General features: G+C 38.2%; 1 protein-coding gene across 1 annotated transcript in view; it reads right to left on the bottom strand.

Moving 5' to 3' along the window:
• Window positions 1-984: 984 nt before the first annotated feature.
• klhl14 (kelch-like family member 14) overlaps window positions 985-19,953 on the bottom strand; it is a 35,665-nt gene continuing 16,696 nt past the window's right edge. Inside the window, exons 4-9 of the mRNA XM_041247688.1 lie at window positions 17,426-17,515; window positions 15,966-16,044; window positions 15,361-15,551; window positions 8,906-9,064; window positions 4,093-4,250; window positions 985-2,657 (exon numbers count right to left, since the gene is read on the bottom strand). Of these exons, the coding sequence (XP_041103622.1) occupies window positions 2,517-2,657; window positions 4,093-4,250; window positions 8,906-9,064; window positions 15,361-15,551; window positions 15,966-16,044; window positions 17,426-17,515 (818 nt within the window). The 3' untranslated portion in view covers window positions 985-2,516. The remainder of the gene's footprint in view (window positions 2,658-4,092; window positions 4,251-8,905; window positions 9,065-15,360; window positions 15,552-15,965; window positions 16,045-17,425; window positions 17,516-19,953) is intronic.

Raw genomic sequence — 19,953 nt, 5'->3', positions numbered from 1 at the left:
ACTACTGTTTGCTGCCTGCAGTCCTTAATCAGTTTGTTGTCAAGTTCCCAGTATGAGGCCATAAATATTTGTTCAAATGCCTTTAGCTGGTCATTTTCAACAGGAAATAAATGACAAAAAAAAAGAGGATACAGGGAAAATAAAAATAATGATTAATAAAAAGGTTTGTGTGTGCACTGTGGAACTGGGTGTATTTACATAATGAATACTTCTATATAATTAGGGAGAATACTATACAGATAACCACTGTTTTATATATAGCCTTTAGGAAGTGCACATTACCGGCTGCTGTTACCAAACCGTTTATCATAAAAACACCTTACTAACAACTGCAAATCCATATTGAAAATCATAGATCCAAGGACAAACATCATTAGGCGGAACAAGAAAAAGGCTAGGAATGCCTTTATTACTATCCCTCAAAGCCTCAGCTTTTAGAAATTGTCTGGAAAATAGATTAATACATAATTTAAAGCTGTAACACACTCAAAAACGTGTGGATGCAAAGGATATGCAGTGATGGGAGGGTTACTCAGGTAACTGAATGCAACCTCCGGGGCTTGAGAGCTTTAATAATTAAGTTTTCACATTGTAAAAGATTCATTAGGTAAGTTATTTTGGTACTGAAGTTCAGGTCTTTATCAAACATACACATTCTTCTAAATATTGCCTGAATTCAAGAAAAACAGGGCCAGTGACCTCATTAGGGATCTGTATAATGTTCATTTCAAGATGCATACCTTATTACTAAATACAAATGTTTTCCTAGAAAAACTGGCTATGTAAATGTGCGGAACTGATATCACCTGCAGCAGTGTTGGATTCCAGATCAGTTTACAACTAGGAATTCAATACTGAAATCTTACTATTTTAAGCAATGACATTAGCAGTAAACTTGCCTTCATGCTACACAAATGCTTAGGAAAAGAACAAGTCAGCTTATTACATAAAGTTTTATTTAAAGTTCTTTCTCAACAAGCAGGCTTCATTTACACAATCTAATACTGTACAAAATTTACATTCAGAATTATTTCCCTCTTCAGCATTTGAACAGCTCATGCCTTTTTTGTTTTTTGTCTTGAAAGATACAAAGGTCTACAGTACATTTTAATTCAGGTTAATAAAAAGCACAGGACATTAAAAATACCCTTTCAAGGTAACCAACAGATTTCTGAGTGACGGGCAACAGTGACGACCGTACGCTGAAGCACAATGTACAAATAAAGATTTAAATAATAGCTCTAGGACTAGGTCTATATCAATTTTAATCCTCTCCTTGCACCCCATCCTTGTCTGAAACAATGCACCTTTATCAGACCTCAGCAGCTGAATCTGAACCTGTAATGAGCACTGTTGTATTTATGTTACACCCTGTAACTACCACAGGATAGCTTATTTTAATAATTATGTTTTACCACACCTCCCACACTGCTACCCGCTAATGGTAGCATAAGGCCAGCTAAACTGTATGATCAAGTGGTAGAATGGGAACACAGTGGTGGCATTTTCATATTGTGACATACAGTACCAATCATATCACAATGTTATGAACCAATAAACACAGAAGTACCACTGTACTGTACCTTATCAGTACCTGCATGTACTGAAATGGAGTTACTCGCTGCATAAGAGCAGGAAAGCTTCAAAATGTGTTTTTTTTTTTTGTTTGTTTGTTTTTTTAAAGTGCAGAAATAAAAAGCAAGGAATAAAAAATTTCAATGGATTAAGGTGGCCCCGATTTCAAAATGTCATGGGGCACTTTCAGTGAACAGAAAACAATGAATTAGTGTCCTTTGCAGAACGCCTCAATAGAATTTTCCAGCAGAACAATCCCAGGAGCACTTCATACCTCATGCAATGAACTACATATTCTCTAGGACACAGAAGCAGGTAAAGAAATAACAAGGAGCAATCCATTCACATTATATAGGAATATATATTACAGTTCCTTTTCTGTAATAAGGCTCAATGATTGGAATCATTGCTAATGGTCATTTTTATAAGAAGCCTGGTTATTTTTATATCTTTTATGATGAACACAGTATAACAAGTTCACACCTAAATTGGAGACAGTGTAGTGCTTTAATTCTGGAGTTTAAGTGGCTCAACTTGGTGAAGCAGGTACCAATCTTCTGGATTTACGTTAAACAGCAGAACCCATTTAAAACAATTCAAAACCCTATGACAACAATATCCTCAGGACGTTCATCGAAGTTCCACATGGGGTAAAGTTGAATTCATTGTTTAATTTAATTTAAAATGATTCACCCTGCTAAACCATTTTAGTAATACCTCTGCCACACCACAATGTGGTACATATCATTCATACATTTTCTATTTCTTCTTATTTCTTCTTTTTTTCCCCCTGTGGTTGTTTTTGAAGTGACAGTACAGCCGAATTTGTATGCCTCAAAGGTGATGTTGTGTTGTTCATGGATGGTCCTGTTACCCATGACTACATTAAAAAACAGAACAATCTTTCTTCCTTTTCTCACAGTTCAACAGTTTACTGTACATTACTTGCTGAATGGCACACAAGCTGGCAATATAACTGTAGCACATGCTGGGCCTGCTAAAGGCTCAGCCACATCTCCCTCCAGCTCTGTCCAAGTTGCCTTCTCTGGGCTGTAACAGATGGTTGAGGACTTGTACGCTCCCTACAAAAGAGCAGAAATGATAATAAATGTACTGTGACTGTGAATGCAGCACTGTTTCATTGCAAGCTGTCACATGACCAGTGTGCTTTGTCTAATGACACAAAGGCATCCTTAAATATTCTCACAGATAAATTAATGTGAAGGTTATGCAACTAATAACAAAAAGTAGCTTGTAATGGGTTTTGTGTTCTAAAAAAATAAGTCCCTAAAATGGAACCCTAAGCTTCAAGCCCTTGCCTACGATGTGCAAAACTGAAATATTCCTAATACTCCTACAGTAATTCTGAAGATAAGCCTACACAGTGAAATTTAAATATATCGTGTTTCAAAGCTTTATTATATATACTCCCTTTTCCCTTTTAAAGGCAAGGGCTGCAAACAGAACAAAACAGGAAGTATCCAATAAAGTAAGTATGTGTGTGGTGGTGGTGGTGGTGGTGGTGGTGGGGGGGGGGTGTTAGGGTTGATGTTGTCTTGCTGCAATATGATTTGAGTTTGTGTGCGTGTGGGTTTAATGTAAACAACAAATTTAATCTTCCAGTTTTATCAACCCTGCTTCATTTGTCCTGTGTAAAGTGACAAATAAAGCCTGCTGTACACAAAAAGCACAAAATACATTTAAAATGTAATAAAGCCTGGGATGGCAGCTGAGGAGTGTCCTGGCTTAGCAGAAACACCGATGCCTTCTGATGTTTCATCCTTTTACCCTTTAAGGTACAAGTGACATATGTGTCCCACAAACAAAATTATGCTAACTTTCTTATTTTGCAATGAGGTGCATGATGCAGTTTAAAATTTACTGACAGATTGAATCTGGTCATCCAAATTGTATGTTTCCTCATGATACATAAGTAAATCTCAAATGTATTTTTAAGAAGAAACCATTTGAACAACTGCTCAATTCATTGTGTACCTTAAGGAGACATAAAGCAGTAAAGTCAATAAGATCAGTAAAGTCTTTCACGTGTGAGGTTTTGCAACTTTTCTTCAACACTATTCTGCTTAAACTATTTTCAGGGCTTAACATAAGTTTTAAAAAGTGTCTGCTATGTCATTGACAAATGAGTTATTCTATTTAACAAACAAAAAATTGAAACCTCCATGCACTCCAGTGTAACGACATAAAAAAAAGTGTTAAAATAAAGCCACTACCTTTATACAACAAACTGTAAGAACAAAACTCAGTGCTGCTAATGCTTTGTGAACAAGTTTGTTGACAGTAACAGTCTGAAGGGTATGTAGTTCAGAGGACAGTTTAGGTTAGCATGTGTGTGTGTGTGTGTGTGTGTGTGTGTGTGTGTGTGTGTGTGTGTGTGTGTGTGTGTGTGTGTGTGTGTGTGTGTGGTATTTACGTCACAGTAGGTGATTAATGCCTACTACAAATGGTTGTGTAAAATAAATGGAGTACCAAAGACAATAGCATATAAAGAAATACCATGCTCCAGCTGTAACCACCGACAAGGAAAATGCTGTCACCAAGCACCGCACAGCCTGGCCCGCTGCGCCCCTCCAGAATGGGGGTCTGAAGAATATTCCAGTGGTCACTTTTAGGGTCATAACACTCCACCAGCATGACGTCAAGGTGGGAAAAGCCTGTTCGACAAAAAACAGTCCACTGTTAACAAAAATGTTGAGACATAATACTCCTCAGCTAACAAAAAGGGTTTCTTAACCCACTGCTCCCTACACACGTTCAAAACAAAGCAGTGCTTATAGAAATTGTTAAAATTCCAAAGATTGTTAGCAGTCAATCAGCTGGACTAAACAAAGAGATGCAGCTTTGAAATGGGTTTTGGGGGAGGGGTGGGATTGATGGATTCTGAATTTGCATGCTTTTGTCACCTTGGATACAGAACTCATCAATCTCAGGGAGGCAAAGCCAAGTTGAGCTGGATTTGAAATCTCCAATAAACTTCAAGTTCTACATTATGTGATGTTTAGGTTTTATTGTGGAGATAGAACTTTAACACCCTTGCAATATGAAACCATGGTTTTGCTGTCCTTTCTGTGGACATTTATTATTCTGTTGCACTAGTTCAAAGAAAAGCATGTGTCATGGCTGAATTACATATTTACATTAAATAAAATTATGATTTTGGCAAATTCCTGCTGTTCAGTTCAACTACGGGAAATTATTATTAGATGATAATATTTGGATGAATCCTGGCAGTAAGTGTCACTATACAGTATTTCAGGAGCAAAATGTGCAAAAAATACGGCATATGGTATGAGAGCTCAGCAAGAGCAATACAGAGGCGCAAAGATTTGCATCAGTAAGAACAGAACGCTGATATTAATATTAAATGATGTTCGTCTTGGAGAACGAATATCTGCACACATCGTGTGATCTGCAGATACTTAAGACAGGAAACACTTTAACTACATGCGTTGTAAGCCTGACTTGGATCGCAGAATCTGACAATTTTAATCGTCAATACAATCAGCATATTCATTGCTAAGTTTTGCATGCAGCACATTTTGGTGGATGGTGGAATGATGAGATATCTGTCGTGGCCATGTTCTTTCCACTGCTAGCAAAGTGAACTTTCGTGCACACGAGGAGTATATTACGGTTCCATATTGTGTGCTTTCCCTGAGTCAGGAGTACCAACAGTAACACAAATACGCATTGACTCATGTGTTTTTAAATAGAGCATTACATTGTATGTTTTACTGGTAATATTTTTTAAATTTAGCTTGGAAAAGCTACTTAACAAAAATGGGCTTTGTAGCAACAGTACTTGTCACTGTTTTCTTGGTGTTAATGAAGTGCGATTTTCTGAATTCGTACCATAAGGTATGAAAATTGTATCTTTCTTGTGTACTTTAAAAAAAATTACTAATTACGGTTGTTTTATTAGCCATAGAGAAGTGATATGTTTACGCCACAACAGCCAAAGTACTGTTTCACTGCATTTGAGCTGCTAAAACTACTTTAGTTTTATTAATAGCTCGCACCAAGTATCTGCTACCTACTAACACAGCTACACCTACTGTTCCCTTGCATACCAAACTCTCATATGAACTGTGTTGTAGGAAAAAATTACAGCATTTCCAATGTGAATGCAAGTAAAACATAGACTGGCATATACAGTACTGTGAAAAAGTATTTGCCCCTGCCTGATTTTATGAATTTTTGCATATTTTTGACACTGAATGTTATCAGATCTTCAACCAAAATCTAATATTAGATAAAAGGGACCCTGAGTGAACAAATAACACACATTTTTGACACTTATTTCATTTATTTATTAAAAAAAGTTATGCAACACCAATGCCCCCGTGTGAAAAAGTAAATCGCCCCCTTAGACTCAATAACTGGTTACACCACCTTTAGCAGCAGTAACTGCAACAAACGCTTCCTGTAGTTATTGATCAGCCTCTTACAGCACCGTGGAGGAATTTTGGCCCACTCCTTCAGGCAGAACTGCTTCAACTCAGTGCCATTTGTGGGTTTTCAAGCATAAACTGCTCGTTTGTCACAACATCTCAATGGGGTTTAGGTCTGGATTTTGACTAGGCTATTCCAAAACTTTAAATTTCTTGTTCTTCAACCATTCTGATGTAGACTTGCTTGTGTTCTGGATCATTGTCTTGCTGCATGACCCAGCTGCGCTTCAGCTTCAGCTCACAGGCGGACGGCCTGACATTCTCTTGTAGAATTCTTTGATACAGAGCAGAATTCATGGTTCCTTCAATGATGGCAAGTCATCCAGGTCCTGATGCAGCAAAGCATCCCCAAATCATGACACTACCACCACCATGCTTGACTGTTGGTATGAGGTTCTTACTGTGGAATCCAGTGTTTGGTTTTCGCCAGACATAACAGGGTCCATGTTTGCCAAAAAGTTCCACTTTTGACTCATCTGTCAACAGAACATTGTTCTAGAACTCTTGAGGACCATCCAGGTGCTTTTTGGCAAACTTGAGACGAGCATTCATGTTCTTCTTAGTGAGCAGTGGTTTCCGTCTTGTCACTCTGCCATGAATCTCATTTTTGCCCAGTGTCTTTCTGATGACGGAATCATGAACACTGACCTTAGCTGAGGCAAGAGAGGTCTGCAGATCCCTGGATGTTGTTCAAGGGTTCTTTGTGACTTCCTGGACAATTTTACACCCCTTTACTTGGAGAGATTTTGGCCGGACAGCCATTCCTGGGGAGATTCACTACTGTCCCAAACTTTCTCCATTTGGACAATATTTCTTGGAGCCCCAGAGTCTTAGAATTGACTTTGAAACCCTTTCCAGATTGATAGGGATCAACAACCTGTGTGCTGGCAACTTCGTTCTGATGGTAAGGGCCAAAGTTAGTCAGATTTATATTGGGCAGGGCTGGCCCAAATCAGGCCTGATTGTTAACCAAAGTATTCAGACAGCTGACCCTAATTATCCGTTTAATTGGGTTGAGTTAACTAGGGGGGGCAATAATGTTTTCACACCTGAAGATTACATGTTTGATTACCTTGCACACCAAGCAAATGAAAGAAGCACCAAAGTTTGCTGTCATTTTTTCTCTCAGACTCCCTCTATATACTACTACAACTCACACAAAGATCTGACCAAATTCAATGTGAAAAATGTGCAAAAATGCAGAAAATCCAATAGGGGGCAAATATATTTTCAAGGCACTCTGCCTATCAAGTACCCCTGGTCTAAACCTTGAGATGAGAAAATGTGTTTGGGATACCAATACCTACAATGAAAAGGAGTAGGTGTACAGCAAGTTATTTTCATTACATTTTACTAACATAGATGTTGTATTGCACATTGTAAAATACAAGATATTTGCTAGACAGCCTTTCCCTTGACCTCCTGTCCAATAGTTTAGCACCTGGCAGCACTTAATGTCTGCATATTGAAAGTGTGTGATGTTATTAGTGCCGTTTCTCCAGATGGAATGTTAACAATTATTTACACTGGTTTCTCCAGACTGCTAATGAGGTTTTCTGTTAAACTTTAACTGCCAATTGTTTCAATTAGCTTTTGTATTCTGAGGCAAACCTTTCCCTATACCCGACAAGGTAACACTGGCTTTTGATCAAGCTATTAAACCATGTAATTATGACTATGAATAACAAGAGCATATAAAAAAATCTACGTCAACGAGTGTCAGCTGAACAGTAACTCTCGGAAAGGACAGCTTCTATTGAAAAATAACAAGGTCGGGCCTTTCATGTGATAAAATTAGGTTTGATGCATGCATCATTAACAGGGTGACTCATACAGCATTGTAAACCGTAAAGGCCACAGTTTATGGTCTTCCTCTCAACCATGCTTTTGATTTGAAAATGAAATGCAGCACACAATTAAAGGAAACAAACAGCCAGAGAGCAGGCTGTAAAGGGCAGATGGCCCCAGCTCACATAACCCTTGCATTATGGCTTATGGGGGCACATTACAACTGTAAAGTGGCACTTTGCCTAAGCTGGGTGGCAAATTAAAGTATCCCCGTTTTGTCCCTGATGTTTTTACTCATTATTACCAGGACAGTGCTGAAAACCTCAACATATCAGAGGCCTGTAGCGTTATTTAGGCTACATTTGTACAATTTGTGTGTATATTTAAATACTACAATACAGACTGAAAATGCAACAGGGGTCGGCAGATTTTATTTACATCGTTGAAGCCATTTACATGGGGACAGCAAGTTACCAAAAAATTGTGTTTCAATCTTTTCTGCCCAGCCCCTGAACTTTTTTTTTTTTTTTTTTTTTTTTTTTTTAATTCAGTTTACCTATACAATTCCCCGTCATTTTTTTTGGTCCGAGCATACACAATACACTGCAAAACGAAATGTGCAGATCCACTTGATAGAGCATCCGCTGCACAGCATTTTGCCTGCACATGCTTCATCAGGCAAAGCTGTGTTCAGGTGAAACGTGCAGCAAGCAAAACGGTCGAGGCAATCTGTTCAATCATCATTAGGTGGGCGACCTTCTGCAGATGCAGCTTGGGTATGCCAGGACATGGATATTAGAAATAATTTATTTTCAAAAGACTCAAAAAGCCTTTGCAGCAGGTTTTCTATCCATGTACAGAGGTGTTTGGGTGTCAATATGAATCAGATATTATTTTAATGCTCTGCATTATTTTACCTGTTTTAGGACAGGATACTCAATCAAACTTCCAGTCATATAAGAGATCACCATCCAAACAAACCATAGCAAGATGTGTGTTTGATGGGGATAATTCATTAGAGATTACATGAAAAACGGGAACTCTTCCCACTAGTTCTAGCACAAACTCACCTTTCAAGTGGTTCCCGCCGATAGCATACAGACGATCATTCATTCCAGCTAAAGCATGAATGGCTCGCTTTGTGTTCATGTCTTGTTTCCTAGCCCACACGTCCATCACTGGGTCATAGCAGTAGAGGCAGGACACATATTCACCATTGTGGACACCGCCTGGAAATGACACATATGAATATGAAACAGAGTCAGGAATGGTGCCGACTGATTCACGACATGCTCCATATCCAAGAACACTACTCAAAAAATTAAAGGAGCAGCATTTCAAACTGGAAATTTCCCAATTCAAAACTAACAACAATAATCAAATTTCAGTATGTCAAGGGAGCACTCTACACACTGAAATTAACAAAATGCCTATAGGCTTGGTCTCTGGAGATACATTTTTTATATATTTTGAAAACAGTCCATTTATCCTGCATGGGCTCACCTGGCATTGACGCTATCTCTACACAGACGGGGCATGCTTCCAAACATCGCGAGTGGAAGCAACAGCGAGTGGGAGAAGTACAGGCGTGGAAAAGTACAGAGCAGTTTCGAAGCAGAAAGGAGAAATTGCATCTTGAATTGCTTTAATCAGAAAACAGAGGACATTGGGGAAACACAGCAGCAGCTCAAAGTCAAACAGCCGCGTGTGTTTTTCTGATAACAAACAAGCTGAAACTCGGAGCAGCTGATTCAAATTCAGCGCCGTTTTGAGACACGGGCGAGGGGAGGAGCCAACAGCACAGCAGAACAACGCAGTTAAACGAGGCAGTCTTCCCAGCGACAGCGAGTGGGAGAAGTACAGGCGTGGAAAAGTACAGAGCAGTTTCGAAGCAGTTTGAAAGCAGGCTGACGGCTGCAGAAGAAACTAAACTTCAGAAAAGAAAAAACCTCAACATGGTCTTCAAGCCAGTAATCTGTGACACCTGCTTGATGTGGGAAATCCGAGAAAACCCAGCGGAGCTAAACCAAATGTGCATAAAGTGCCGCGCGATCCAGGATTTGCATAAACTAGTAAGTATGCTAGAAATGGAGCTGGAAGAAGTGAGACAGCAACAGGATCTTGAGGAACTGGCACACCCACAATTCATGGAAGTCTGCATCACCCCTAACAGACTGAAAGCCACCAGGGAGATAGAAGGTCAGAACAGCTGGGTTCAGGTAGGCAGAAGCAGGGAAAAAAAGAAACTTCGTCAAACACAACCACCAGAAATCAAAACAACCAACAGATTTGAGTCACTTCAGAATTTTGATGAGCAGAACCAACAACAAGAGAATGAAAGGAACAACATCCAGGACCCTATTGACAGTGGTGACCAGACAGCAAAAAGAAGGGAGGTCATGATTGTTGGGGACTCCATATTGAGAAACACAGCAAGTTCAATTCGCAGTTTGGACCCCCTTACTACAACAGTGTGCTGCCTTCCGGGAGCCTCGGTCAAGCACATCACTGAAAACGTGGACAGGCTCCTAGAACGAACAGGAGACGACCCGGTAGTAGTCGTCCACATCGGTACAAACAACATTGGAAGAGACAGACCAAAATCCCTGCAAAACAAATTCAGAGAGCTAGGAAGGAAATTAAAAGAGAAAACCAAAACTGTGGTATTTTCTGGTATACTACCCGCACCTTGCAAAGGACCATATGGACAGCTGGAAATAATTAATCAAAACGCATGGCTGAAGACGTGGTGCACACGGGAAGGCTTCACCTATCTTGATCATTGGACCACATTCTACAACGAGGACTATCTGTATAGACGGGATGGACTGCATTTAAATAACAAGGGAACTAGTCTACTCGGAGAAAAGATCCTCGAGCAGGTTCAGAAGCATTTAAACTAGAAAGGAAGGGGGGAGAAATCAACAAAAAAACAGAAGGGAGACCGCATCAAAACAAGAACAACAACTCAGGTAAGACAACCATTAAATGTATTTATCTAAATGCTAGAAGTATCAGAAACAAAATTCTAGAACTTGAAGCTACTGCACTAACAGGTAACTATGATGTGATAGGTGTTACAGAAACGTGGTTATCTGAGAGTGATGGGGACGAATATAATATTTGTGGGTATACACTGTATAGGAAAGACAGGCAGGACAGAAGAGGAGGAGGGGTAGCGCTATACATAAGAAACAGTCTTGAAGCCCAGGTGTTAAACCTGGACAAAGAAAATAAAACCGAATCAATATGGGTCAGAATAACAGACAAAAATTCAAAAGGCATAATAATAGGAGCATGCTATAGACCGCCAGATTCAGACGGTGAGCACAATAATCTGTTATACAATGACATTAGAAATGCGTGTAGCAAAGGAGAAGCCATACTAATGGGGGATTTCAACTTCCCCCAAATAAAATGGGAAAACCCGGTGGGTAGCGCGAAGGATGAAATAGAAATGGTGGAAATGACAAATGACTGCTTCCTAACACAATTTGTGAAGGCACCCACTAGAGGGGAGGCATGCCTTGATTTAGTCTTTTCAAATAACGAAGATAGAATAACTAAAACAGAGGTCAGAGAACCACTGGCAAACTCAGACCACAACATGGTCTCATTTGAAGTGTTTTTTAAATCCCCAAAAGTAAAGACTAAAGCTAAGGTTTACAATTTTAGAAAAGCAAACTATGAAGGTATGAAACAGAGACTAACAGAAGTAGATTGGAGTAAAATAGAGAAAACACCCACAGAAGAAGGATGGTTGTTCTTCAAAAATGTAGTACTAGAGGCGCAAAACAATTACATCCCTAAAGTAGACAAATCTAAATGTAAAACTAAATTGCCAAAATGGTTTAATAGATCAATTAAAAAAAATATTCAGCGAAAAAAGGCACTTTACAGAGCATTAAAAAAGGACCAAAAAGAAAGTACGCAGAAAGAGTACACAGAACTGCAAACGCAAGTCAAAAAGGAAGTTAGAAAGGCCAAGAGAGAAATAGAAATGAACATTGCTAAGGGAGCTAAAACCAATTCCAAAATGTTTTTCCAATATTACAACAGCAAGAGAACATTCAAAGAGGAGGTTAAATGTTTAAGAGATACAAATGGCAAAATCGTAGATGAAGAAAAAAAAAATAGCAAATATATTAAATGATTACTTTTCACAAGTTTTTACAAAGGAAGATACTGACAACATGCCCCACATGTCATCCAGTTCCTATCCAGTTTTAAATAACTTTAGCATAACTGAGGCAGAAGTGTTAAAGGGACTAGGAGCTCTTAAAATAAACAAATCCCCTGGGCCGGATGAGATCCTCCCAGTAGTACTCAAAGAAATGAAAGAAGTAATTTACAAACCGCTAACCAAGATCATGCAGCAGTCTCTTGACACAGGGGTGGTACCGACAGACTGGAAAATTGCAAACGTAATACCGATCCACAAAAAGGGAAACAAAACTGAACCAGGTAACTACAGACCAGTAAGCCTGACTTCTATTATATGCAAACTTATGGAAACTATAATAAGATCCAAAATGGAAAATTACCTATATGGTAACAGGGTACTGGGAGACAGTCAACATGGTTTTAGGAAAGGGAGATCGTGCCTAACTAACTTGCTTGATTTTTTTGAGGATGCAACATCGATAATGGATAATTGCAAAGCATATGACATGGTTTATTTAGATTTCCAGAAAGCTTTTGACAAAGTCCCGCACAAAAGATTCATTCTCAAACTGAACGCAGTTGGGATTCAAGGAAACACATGTACATGGATTAGGGAGTGGTTAACATGTAGAAAACAGAAAGTACTGATTAGAGGAAAAACCTCAGAATGGAGTGTGGTAACCAGCGGTGTACCACAGGGATCAGTATTAGGTCCTCTGCTATTCCTAATCTACATTAATGATTTAGATTCTGGTATAGTAAGCAAACTTGTTAAATTTGCAGACGACACAAAAGTAGGAGGAGTGGCAAACACTGTTGCAGCAGCAAAGGTCATTCAAAATGATCTAGACAAGATTCAGAACTGGGCAGACACATGGCAAATGACATTTAATAGAGAAAAGTGTAAGGTACTGCATGCAGGAAATAAAAATGTACATTATAAATATCATATGGGAGATATTGAAATTGGAGAAGGAATCTATGAAAAAGACCTAGGAGTTTTTGTTGACTCAGAAATGTCTTCATCTAGACAATGTGGGGAAGCTATAAAAAAGGCTAACAAGATGCTCGGATACATTGTGAAAAGTGTTGAATTTAAATCAAGGGAAGTAATGTTAAAATTGTACAATGCACTAGTAAGACCTCATCTTGAATATTGTGTTCAGTTCTGGTCACCTCGCTATAAAAAAGATATTGCTGCTCTAGAAAGAGTGCAAAGAAGAGCGACCAGAATTATTCCGGGCTTAAAAGGCATGTCATATGCAGACAGTCTAAAAGAATTGAATCTGTTCAGTCTTGAACAAAGAAGACTACGTGGCGACCTAATTCAGGCATTCAAAATTCTAAAAGGTATTGACAGTGTCGACCCAAGGGACTTTTTCAGCTTGAAAAAAGAAACAAGGACCAGGGGTCACAAATGGAGTTTAGAAAAAGGGGCATTCAGAACAGAAAATAGGAGACACTTTTTTACACAGAGAATTGTGAGGGTCTGGAATCAACTCCCCAGTAATGTTGTTGAAGCTGACACCCTGGGATCCTTCAAGAAGCTGCTTGATGAGATTTTGGGATCAATAAGCTACTAACAACCAAACAAGCAAGATGGGCCGAATGGCCTCCTCTCGTTTGTAAACTTTCTTATGTTCTTATGTTCAAACAGGCAGCAGATGACATTTTGGGGAATCCCATTCTTCAGTCAAGTCAACACCAAGCTCTTTGATGTCACTTGAGGGTTACAATGCTAATGAACACAACATCCTAGCAGGTCCAATGCTGGTGATCAAGACAGTAATCAGGGGTCTCTTTTATGTTGTGGGGTCAATTGAGGTGTTCTAGCTGGTCTTCTTGAACTCAAACCAGACAAGCAATCTCACTCAATGTTCCTCACAGTTTGGTAGTTTACGATGACTCCAGTTTCTGCCCTGAAGTAGGTATTGAGCCCATGTGCACTGGACTGGCAGTTCCCAAGTGCCATATTGTGCAGATATTGGCAGTTTCCCAGCCATTTTCCACTACCTTGTCCAGGACATCTGTACAAGCATGCGGTTTAATAAAGTGGACACAATGTGCAAACAACAGAAGGGGTCACACCAAATTGACCAGATACACGTGTTTATTTATCCCCAGGTTCCAGCACCTGGAAAGCTCTGGTAGTCTGGATTTCAGTCAAAACCCTTCTTCAGCCACCACCTGGCATCATTAGAAGCATGACTCCCAAACCAGCAACAACAAATAATGTTATCACCTTAGCAGTCACTTAACTATTGGCTAATCAAATCTGAAGTCTAAATAGGGATTACCTGCTTTTAGGGGGGCAGCCAGTGCAAAATGCATCTTAATAGCTGTCATAATTAATTGAAGAACACATAAAAGGTCTACCTGGTTAATGCCTTAATAACTTTTTTGACTGAATGTTCATAGATTTTTGCCATAGTTAAGGTTTGCTCCTTTAATACTTTTGAGTATATAGAGGCCTGGCGGGTTAAAAAGAAATTGTCACAGAGACCAGAGTGAGCTCCTTTGCTCCTGAGCAGTCCTGCATCGTCAGGAGTGTACTGTATGACTGTTCAGACTCATTCAGCTAGTCCCAGCGCCACATAGAGAACATTAATTTCTATTCCCACATTTCATCTTCCGTTCACTGTTACTTTATCCACCATATAATCGGTAATTACTTGTTTTTAAGACAAACAAGTCATGTGAAATGTGTTATTTTGTTTAGAAGAACATTTTGTTTCCTTTAATGAAAGTTTGTTACAATACTGCCACCAACAGGTGACTAATACAGAGAACATACACATAGTACTGCGTTTAACACAGACATATTTTAACCATATACTGATAAATGCTGTTTTCAGGCAGCACAATATTTTTTTAAATAGTCTTAATGTAATATTCCCAAACTTTGGTTGAACACAGATACATAAAGCTACATCTTAGGTGTCAGAAACCAACTTATGGAGCTTGTTAAAGTAAAATATATTTAAAAAAAAACATGCACAAACAAGGTACTACTAGCCAACTAGTCAGAGCAATACATGAATGCAAATGTTCAGTATGTGTAAACACTATCCTAATTCAAAAATAATAAAATATCAACGCTATTTACAAGGGTTATTAAGAAATGCTAACTTTTTAACTATTGTACGTTAACTTTCAGGTTTCACAATTCTCTGCAGCCACTGGTTTCCATCATCAGTTGCATTGCAGCTTTCTGGACTGAGAATGTCTTATAAACAATTTCTACAGTAATAATTTGGTTATCTGCACAATTCAATTAATACGTGAGAAGTTTCACTGTGCATCATCAGTAAGGTTGTAGACTTGTGTACCGCTTTATATTTGCGGTGCTGATGCCACTCACCTGAGATGTATATTTTTCCATTATGTACAGCCCCTGCATGAGCTGCCAGAGGCTGGGGTAGAGAAGACACATAGTGCCACTCATTGGTTTCCAAGTTATAGCACTCAACACTGGAGAGGTACCCGCTTTCATTTCTCCCACCGATCACATAGAGGTGTTTATCCAGTCGACATGCATAGAAGCTGGCTCTCCTAAAGAAAACACAGGGTTACAATTCAAAATAAGTCTACTTTGGAATTAATAAAGGCACTGTTTTTTTTTTGTTTTTTGTTTTTCCTTCTTGTCAGGTTTTGCGACAAGTACTTGTTTTATTCCCTTGTGCTTTTCTTTCTTTAGGAACTGTTTCCTAAATTCTTTCTATGGATCTGTATCTTGTTTTTTGTAACCACTAATTCCTATAATGGATTCAAATAAAAATCATATCTGATCCATGTCTCTAACGTTGCTGTTTAGTTCTTTTTGCATCCACAAAGAGTCCCTGTTGCATGTTTTTGGAGCAATGCTGACAGAAATGTCTGCTTTGAAATGAAAATTAATTTAGTTTAACAAATTGGCGGTAGTAACAATTGTTCTGTCATCAAATAATCATCAAAACACACTGTTACCTTTCTTGCATGGGTGGGAGTTGTATCCAACTATTAAACCTCGGATCATAGCGGCTGTTGAAGTTGGTGCTGTGTTTACCTGGCGAGAAAGAGGTTACAATTATGTTTTTGTATCTACAATTATGTTTAGTTGGTGATGTGTCTAAAATACTACTCTGTTTTACCAGAAATAAAAGAGAATCATCAGTTGAGTAAAAAAACTACAGATCGGAACTATGAACTGAGTTGCATTACAGATAAAACTAGCTATTATATGGCTATTTTCAGTCATTTCCTTTAAGAAGTTTTAAAAGGAATACAGATGTTAATTACTCAACACAAAACAAAGCGTTTCTCGGTTTCCCTTGTTTACAGTTACTGAGTACCAATCAATAACAATCTCACACTGTGATTTACTATAGAACCTGCTGTGATCAAATTAACTAAAACCCCTCATATTTGTACGCAATTATTTGCCTTACCTTTCTTTTATCATGTTGATATTAAATCGTTTTGATTTCAATTTCCTTATTTCTTAGAAATGCATTATCTCTGCACTGAATTCTGAGCCCTGGGCAAGACACAATCTCTAATTAAACTGAACGAAATAATAAATATCCAGGTTTGCACAGTGGAAGCTCCTAAGTTATCATACTTGCCAACATTTGGTAAATGTTCAGTCCGGGGGGATTGTTATACGCACCATACATATGGGAGGGGTCAAACGCAAAAAACACTCATCATCATATAATAGACATACCCCCCCCAACGCAACACGACCATCATGGCAGTAACAATAGACATAATGAAGCATTATTACCTTTGTATAAGTTAATGTGTCAGCCGCACAAAGAGCACAGTGTGTGGTTTTCACTAACTCTACTATGCAGAATAAATGAATTTTTTTTCTATGAGTAAATATCGGGACTTTCCTCCTATGCATCGGGACGCGGGACATTTGCTAGGAAATCTGGACTGTCCCGACCATTTAGAGACTGTTGGCAGGTATGAGTTATGTCTAAGGAATGGTCTTGTGTATGAGACTTTGAATAAAAACATTAATCATTGAGTTTCTTGTAGTATTTCATAATCCAGCACTATTAAGTGTTAAATAGTTATGGATGAACTATTTTCATTACCACTTTATGGCAGTTGTAAAAAAGTCAGGGCCCCAGGCAAAAGGAAAATTTGCTTCCATGCGGCTTTTAAATCACTCAATGCAGAAGTTAATTGTCACTGATATGTATAAAATTGTGAAGGTGAGGGAAAGGAAAATTTTCTTATTGTGAAATTAGCACATAAAATAATAGGCCTGTTTGGTTTCATTTAATACCTGTCAATAACAACTTAGTAAAGGAAATTACTTGGATAAAAAGAGTATTGTCACACCCCTAAAATTCAGGTTATCCAAAAACAAAACTGGTTAAAACATAACGTGATGCAATTATTTTTAATTGGTTTACTCTGAAAAGGTTCATTACCATTGGGGTTCCACTGATCTTCTCCTCCCAGCAAGAATAAAAAGTTATCCACATCAACAATGCAGTGGTGAGCACTGTTATAAGGCATAACTGCAAAAAAGGTAAAAGGCTGAAGTTATTAAACATGTTATAAATCATGTAAAAGAAATCTCTTCCCCAAAGTTAAATGATGCGACATCTCTGATAAATAACCTACACATTAAGCATTATCTCACATACTTTAACTTGGAGGTTCCATATATTATATATACGAATTGCATAAATCCAAGACAGTATGTCAATCTAAACAAGCTATTGGGTATAGATTAGATAGACTGGATATGTAAGGTTTAGGAAAGACCCCATAAGAGAAACGAACACTAGTCTATTCAACGCAAGGAATACTTGAAGTGAACCCAACCATGTTTGTATTGTTAGATATTGGTCCGTTCATATCAATGCTTGAGAACATGTTGCAGGTTGAGTACATTTAGCACATTCGATCTGTGCTTGCCTTTGGGCGTTATCCTTAACTTTAGTACTAAAATGTAAGGGAGTAGATCAATGTTTTGACAAGAAGTTTTTTGTATGAAAGGCAGCAGCACATGAATACATTAATAAAAACTTCTCATCATATATTCAGCTGTCCCCAGGCCTTCACTACCTACACTTCCATGGACAGAAAGGACTGCAAGCACAGGCTTAGCCACGCCTCTTTTTAGCATTGCTACTGGTTTCCCTTTCACTGGTGTTGAAGATCTTTTGTTTCTTGCTATTTACACTAATTTGGTAAATACAGATTTGTTTTTTTACAATGTGCTGTTTCTTCCTGGCAACTAATCATTTACTATGCAGTACAGCACATGACCTGATTGAAAGACTACGCGCTAGTATTACATCACCACAGCGTCATCTCCACGGTGAAGGTTCTACACACTTGTTAGCAGCTGTCATATGCCATTGACTTTCAACATGATTTTTGACAGGTTGGTTTCCAAGGTTGATTTTCATAAAACATATTCAAAAATTGCACCACAAAAGATATAGAACACTCTAGACAGGAATCACAATAACCTGCTTGAATCTTGTCCTCATTTTAGATTTACAACAGAAGAAGAGACAAGAAAAAGTGGCCCATTTAGAAAGGGTGCCACAAAGAAAAAGTTACCTTTGGCAATTGGTATGTAAAGAGAGAAGTGAAGTCAATGCTTTCCTAGTGTAGTGGAGCGAGACTGAGCTACAAAACCGAACTTATATCATACCAGGAAGTAGCAGCAACATTTGCTTCGATAGCCTTTCTCTGAAAAGTATAAATTAAAATAGAAAGTACAAGTAAAGAACTAAAATATCTTCAACAGAAGAAAAGAGGGACCTGAAATAATATTTCTTGATTTCTGGGAATTCAGGGTTCCTTTCTCGCACGTGGAAGAGTGATCTGCATCCTCAACCTCAACCTCTCTTTTCTGCTCTACTGGGTTTTAACTTGGAGGAGCAGAAGAGAGAGGTGCTCAACTTATATAATTAATAAATAAATTAAAATTAATATATTTACAATTAAAATGCTTTTATTTAAAGAATACATTAATGCAAGCCTCCAGACCTCTGCTTGAAGCATTAGAGCAAAGAAATACACCCTCTCCGTATGTTTCCTGCTTTCCGGGATGTTTTCTACAGATACAAACCAGGTACAAGTCAGCCATGATCTAATGGCTTCATAGATGCGTTTTGGCCATTTAAAAAAAAAATTTAAAAAATCTATAATGAGTTAAGCAAATGGGAGTGAAGACAGTTTAATGCAAAATTCCTTTCTAAACACAAAGTTGTTTTGTAATGATGTATGGTGATGTTTACAAAATAAAGGTTACTTTTGGATCAGAAACTGCCTGTCCCTTACTTCAAAAACAACATGTACCTGACAAACAAAACATCAAAAATACTATTTTTCTCACACTCATTCTCAGTGACAATGCTGTTGTCTAAAGGGTTTAAGGCTCAGAACTGTTGCAGGGTAATTAAAAGAATTACACTGTATAAATAAATACACAAGGATGCAAGTAATATTTTAGACAACAGTTTTCATTTAGCTTGTTTCAGATAGTTTGTATCAGATGGAAGTGATATTACAACATTAGAGCAAGGAAGCCTCTAACACAAACCGTTCAAAAACCTAAATAAACGGCAAACAAAATGACTGGAAAGTAAAAATAACATTAAAGATTAATACCACAGTCAACTGAGGACAGAGACAAACTCAACACCACAAATCAGACATTCAAATAATTAAACAATACCTAACTATCCCAATGCAGGCCAATTTTATACAGTGTATCCCTAGAAAGGTTGTGTGAGGAATAAATACAAGTCTTGCATTTTCCATGGAAATGGGCCAGATTTTTCCAGAACATGGGACACACAGAAGTTAACATGAACCTGTGGCTATACAGTTTAATTATTCTATCTTACAGGCTGCTGTAAGATACTGTTCACTTCCAAGATCATGGGCAGCCTCTCTAACCTTTCGTGGGATGGATATACTAGACTAAATATAA

This window comes from Polyodon spathula, chromosome 4 (assembly GCF_017654505.1).
Source record: "Polyodon spathula isolate WHYD16114869_AA chromosome 4, ASM1765450v1, whole genome shotgun sequence".
Taxonomy (NCBI): Eukaryota; Metazoa; Chordata; class Actinopteri; order Acipenseriformes; family Polyodontidae; genus Polyodon; species Polyodon spathula.
Note: the sequence above shows the minus strand (reverse complement) of the source record. Positions and strands in the feature narration are given on the sequence as shown.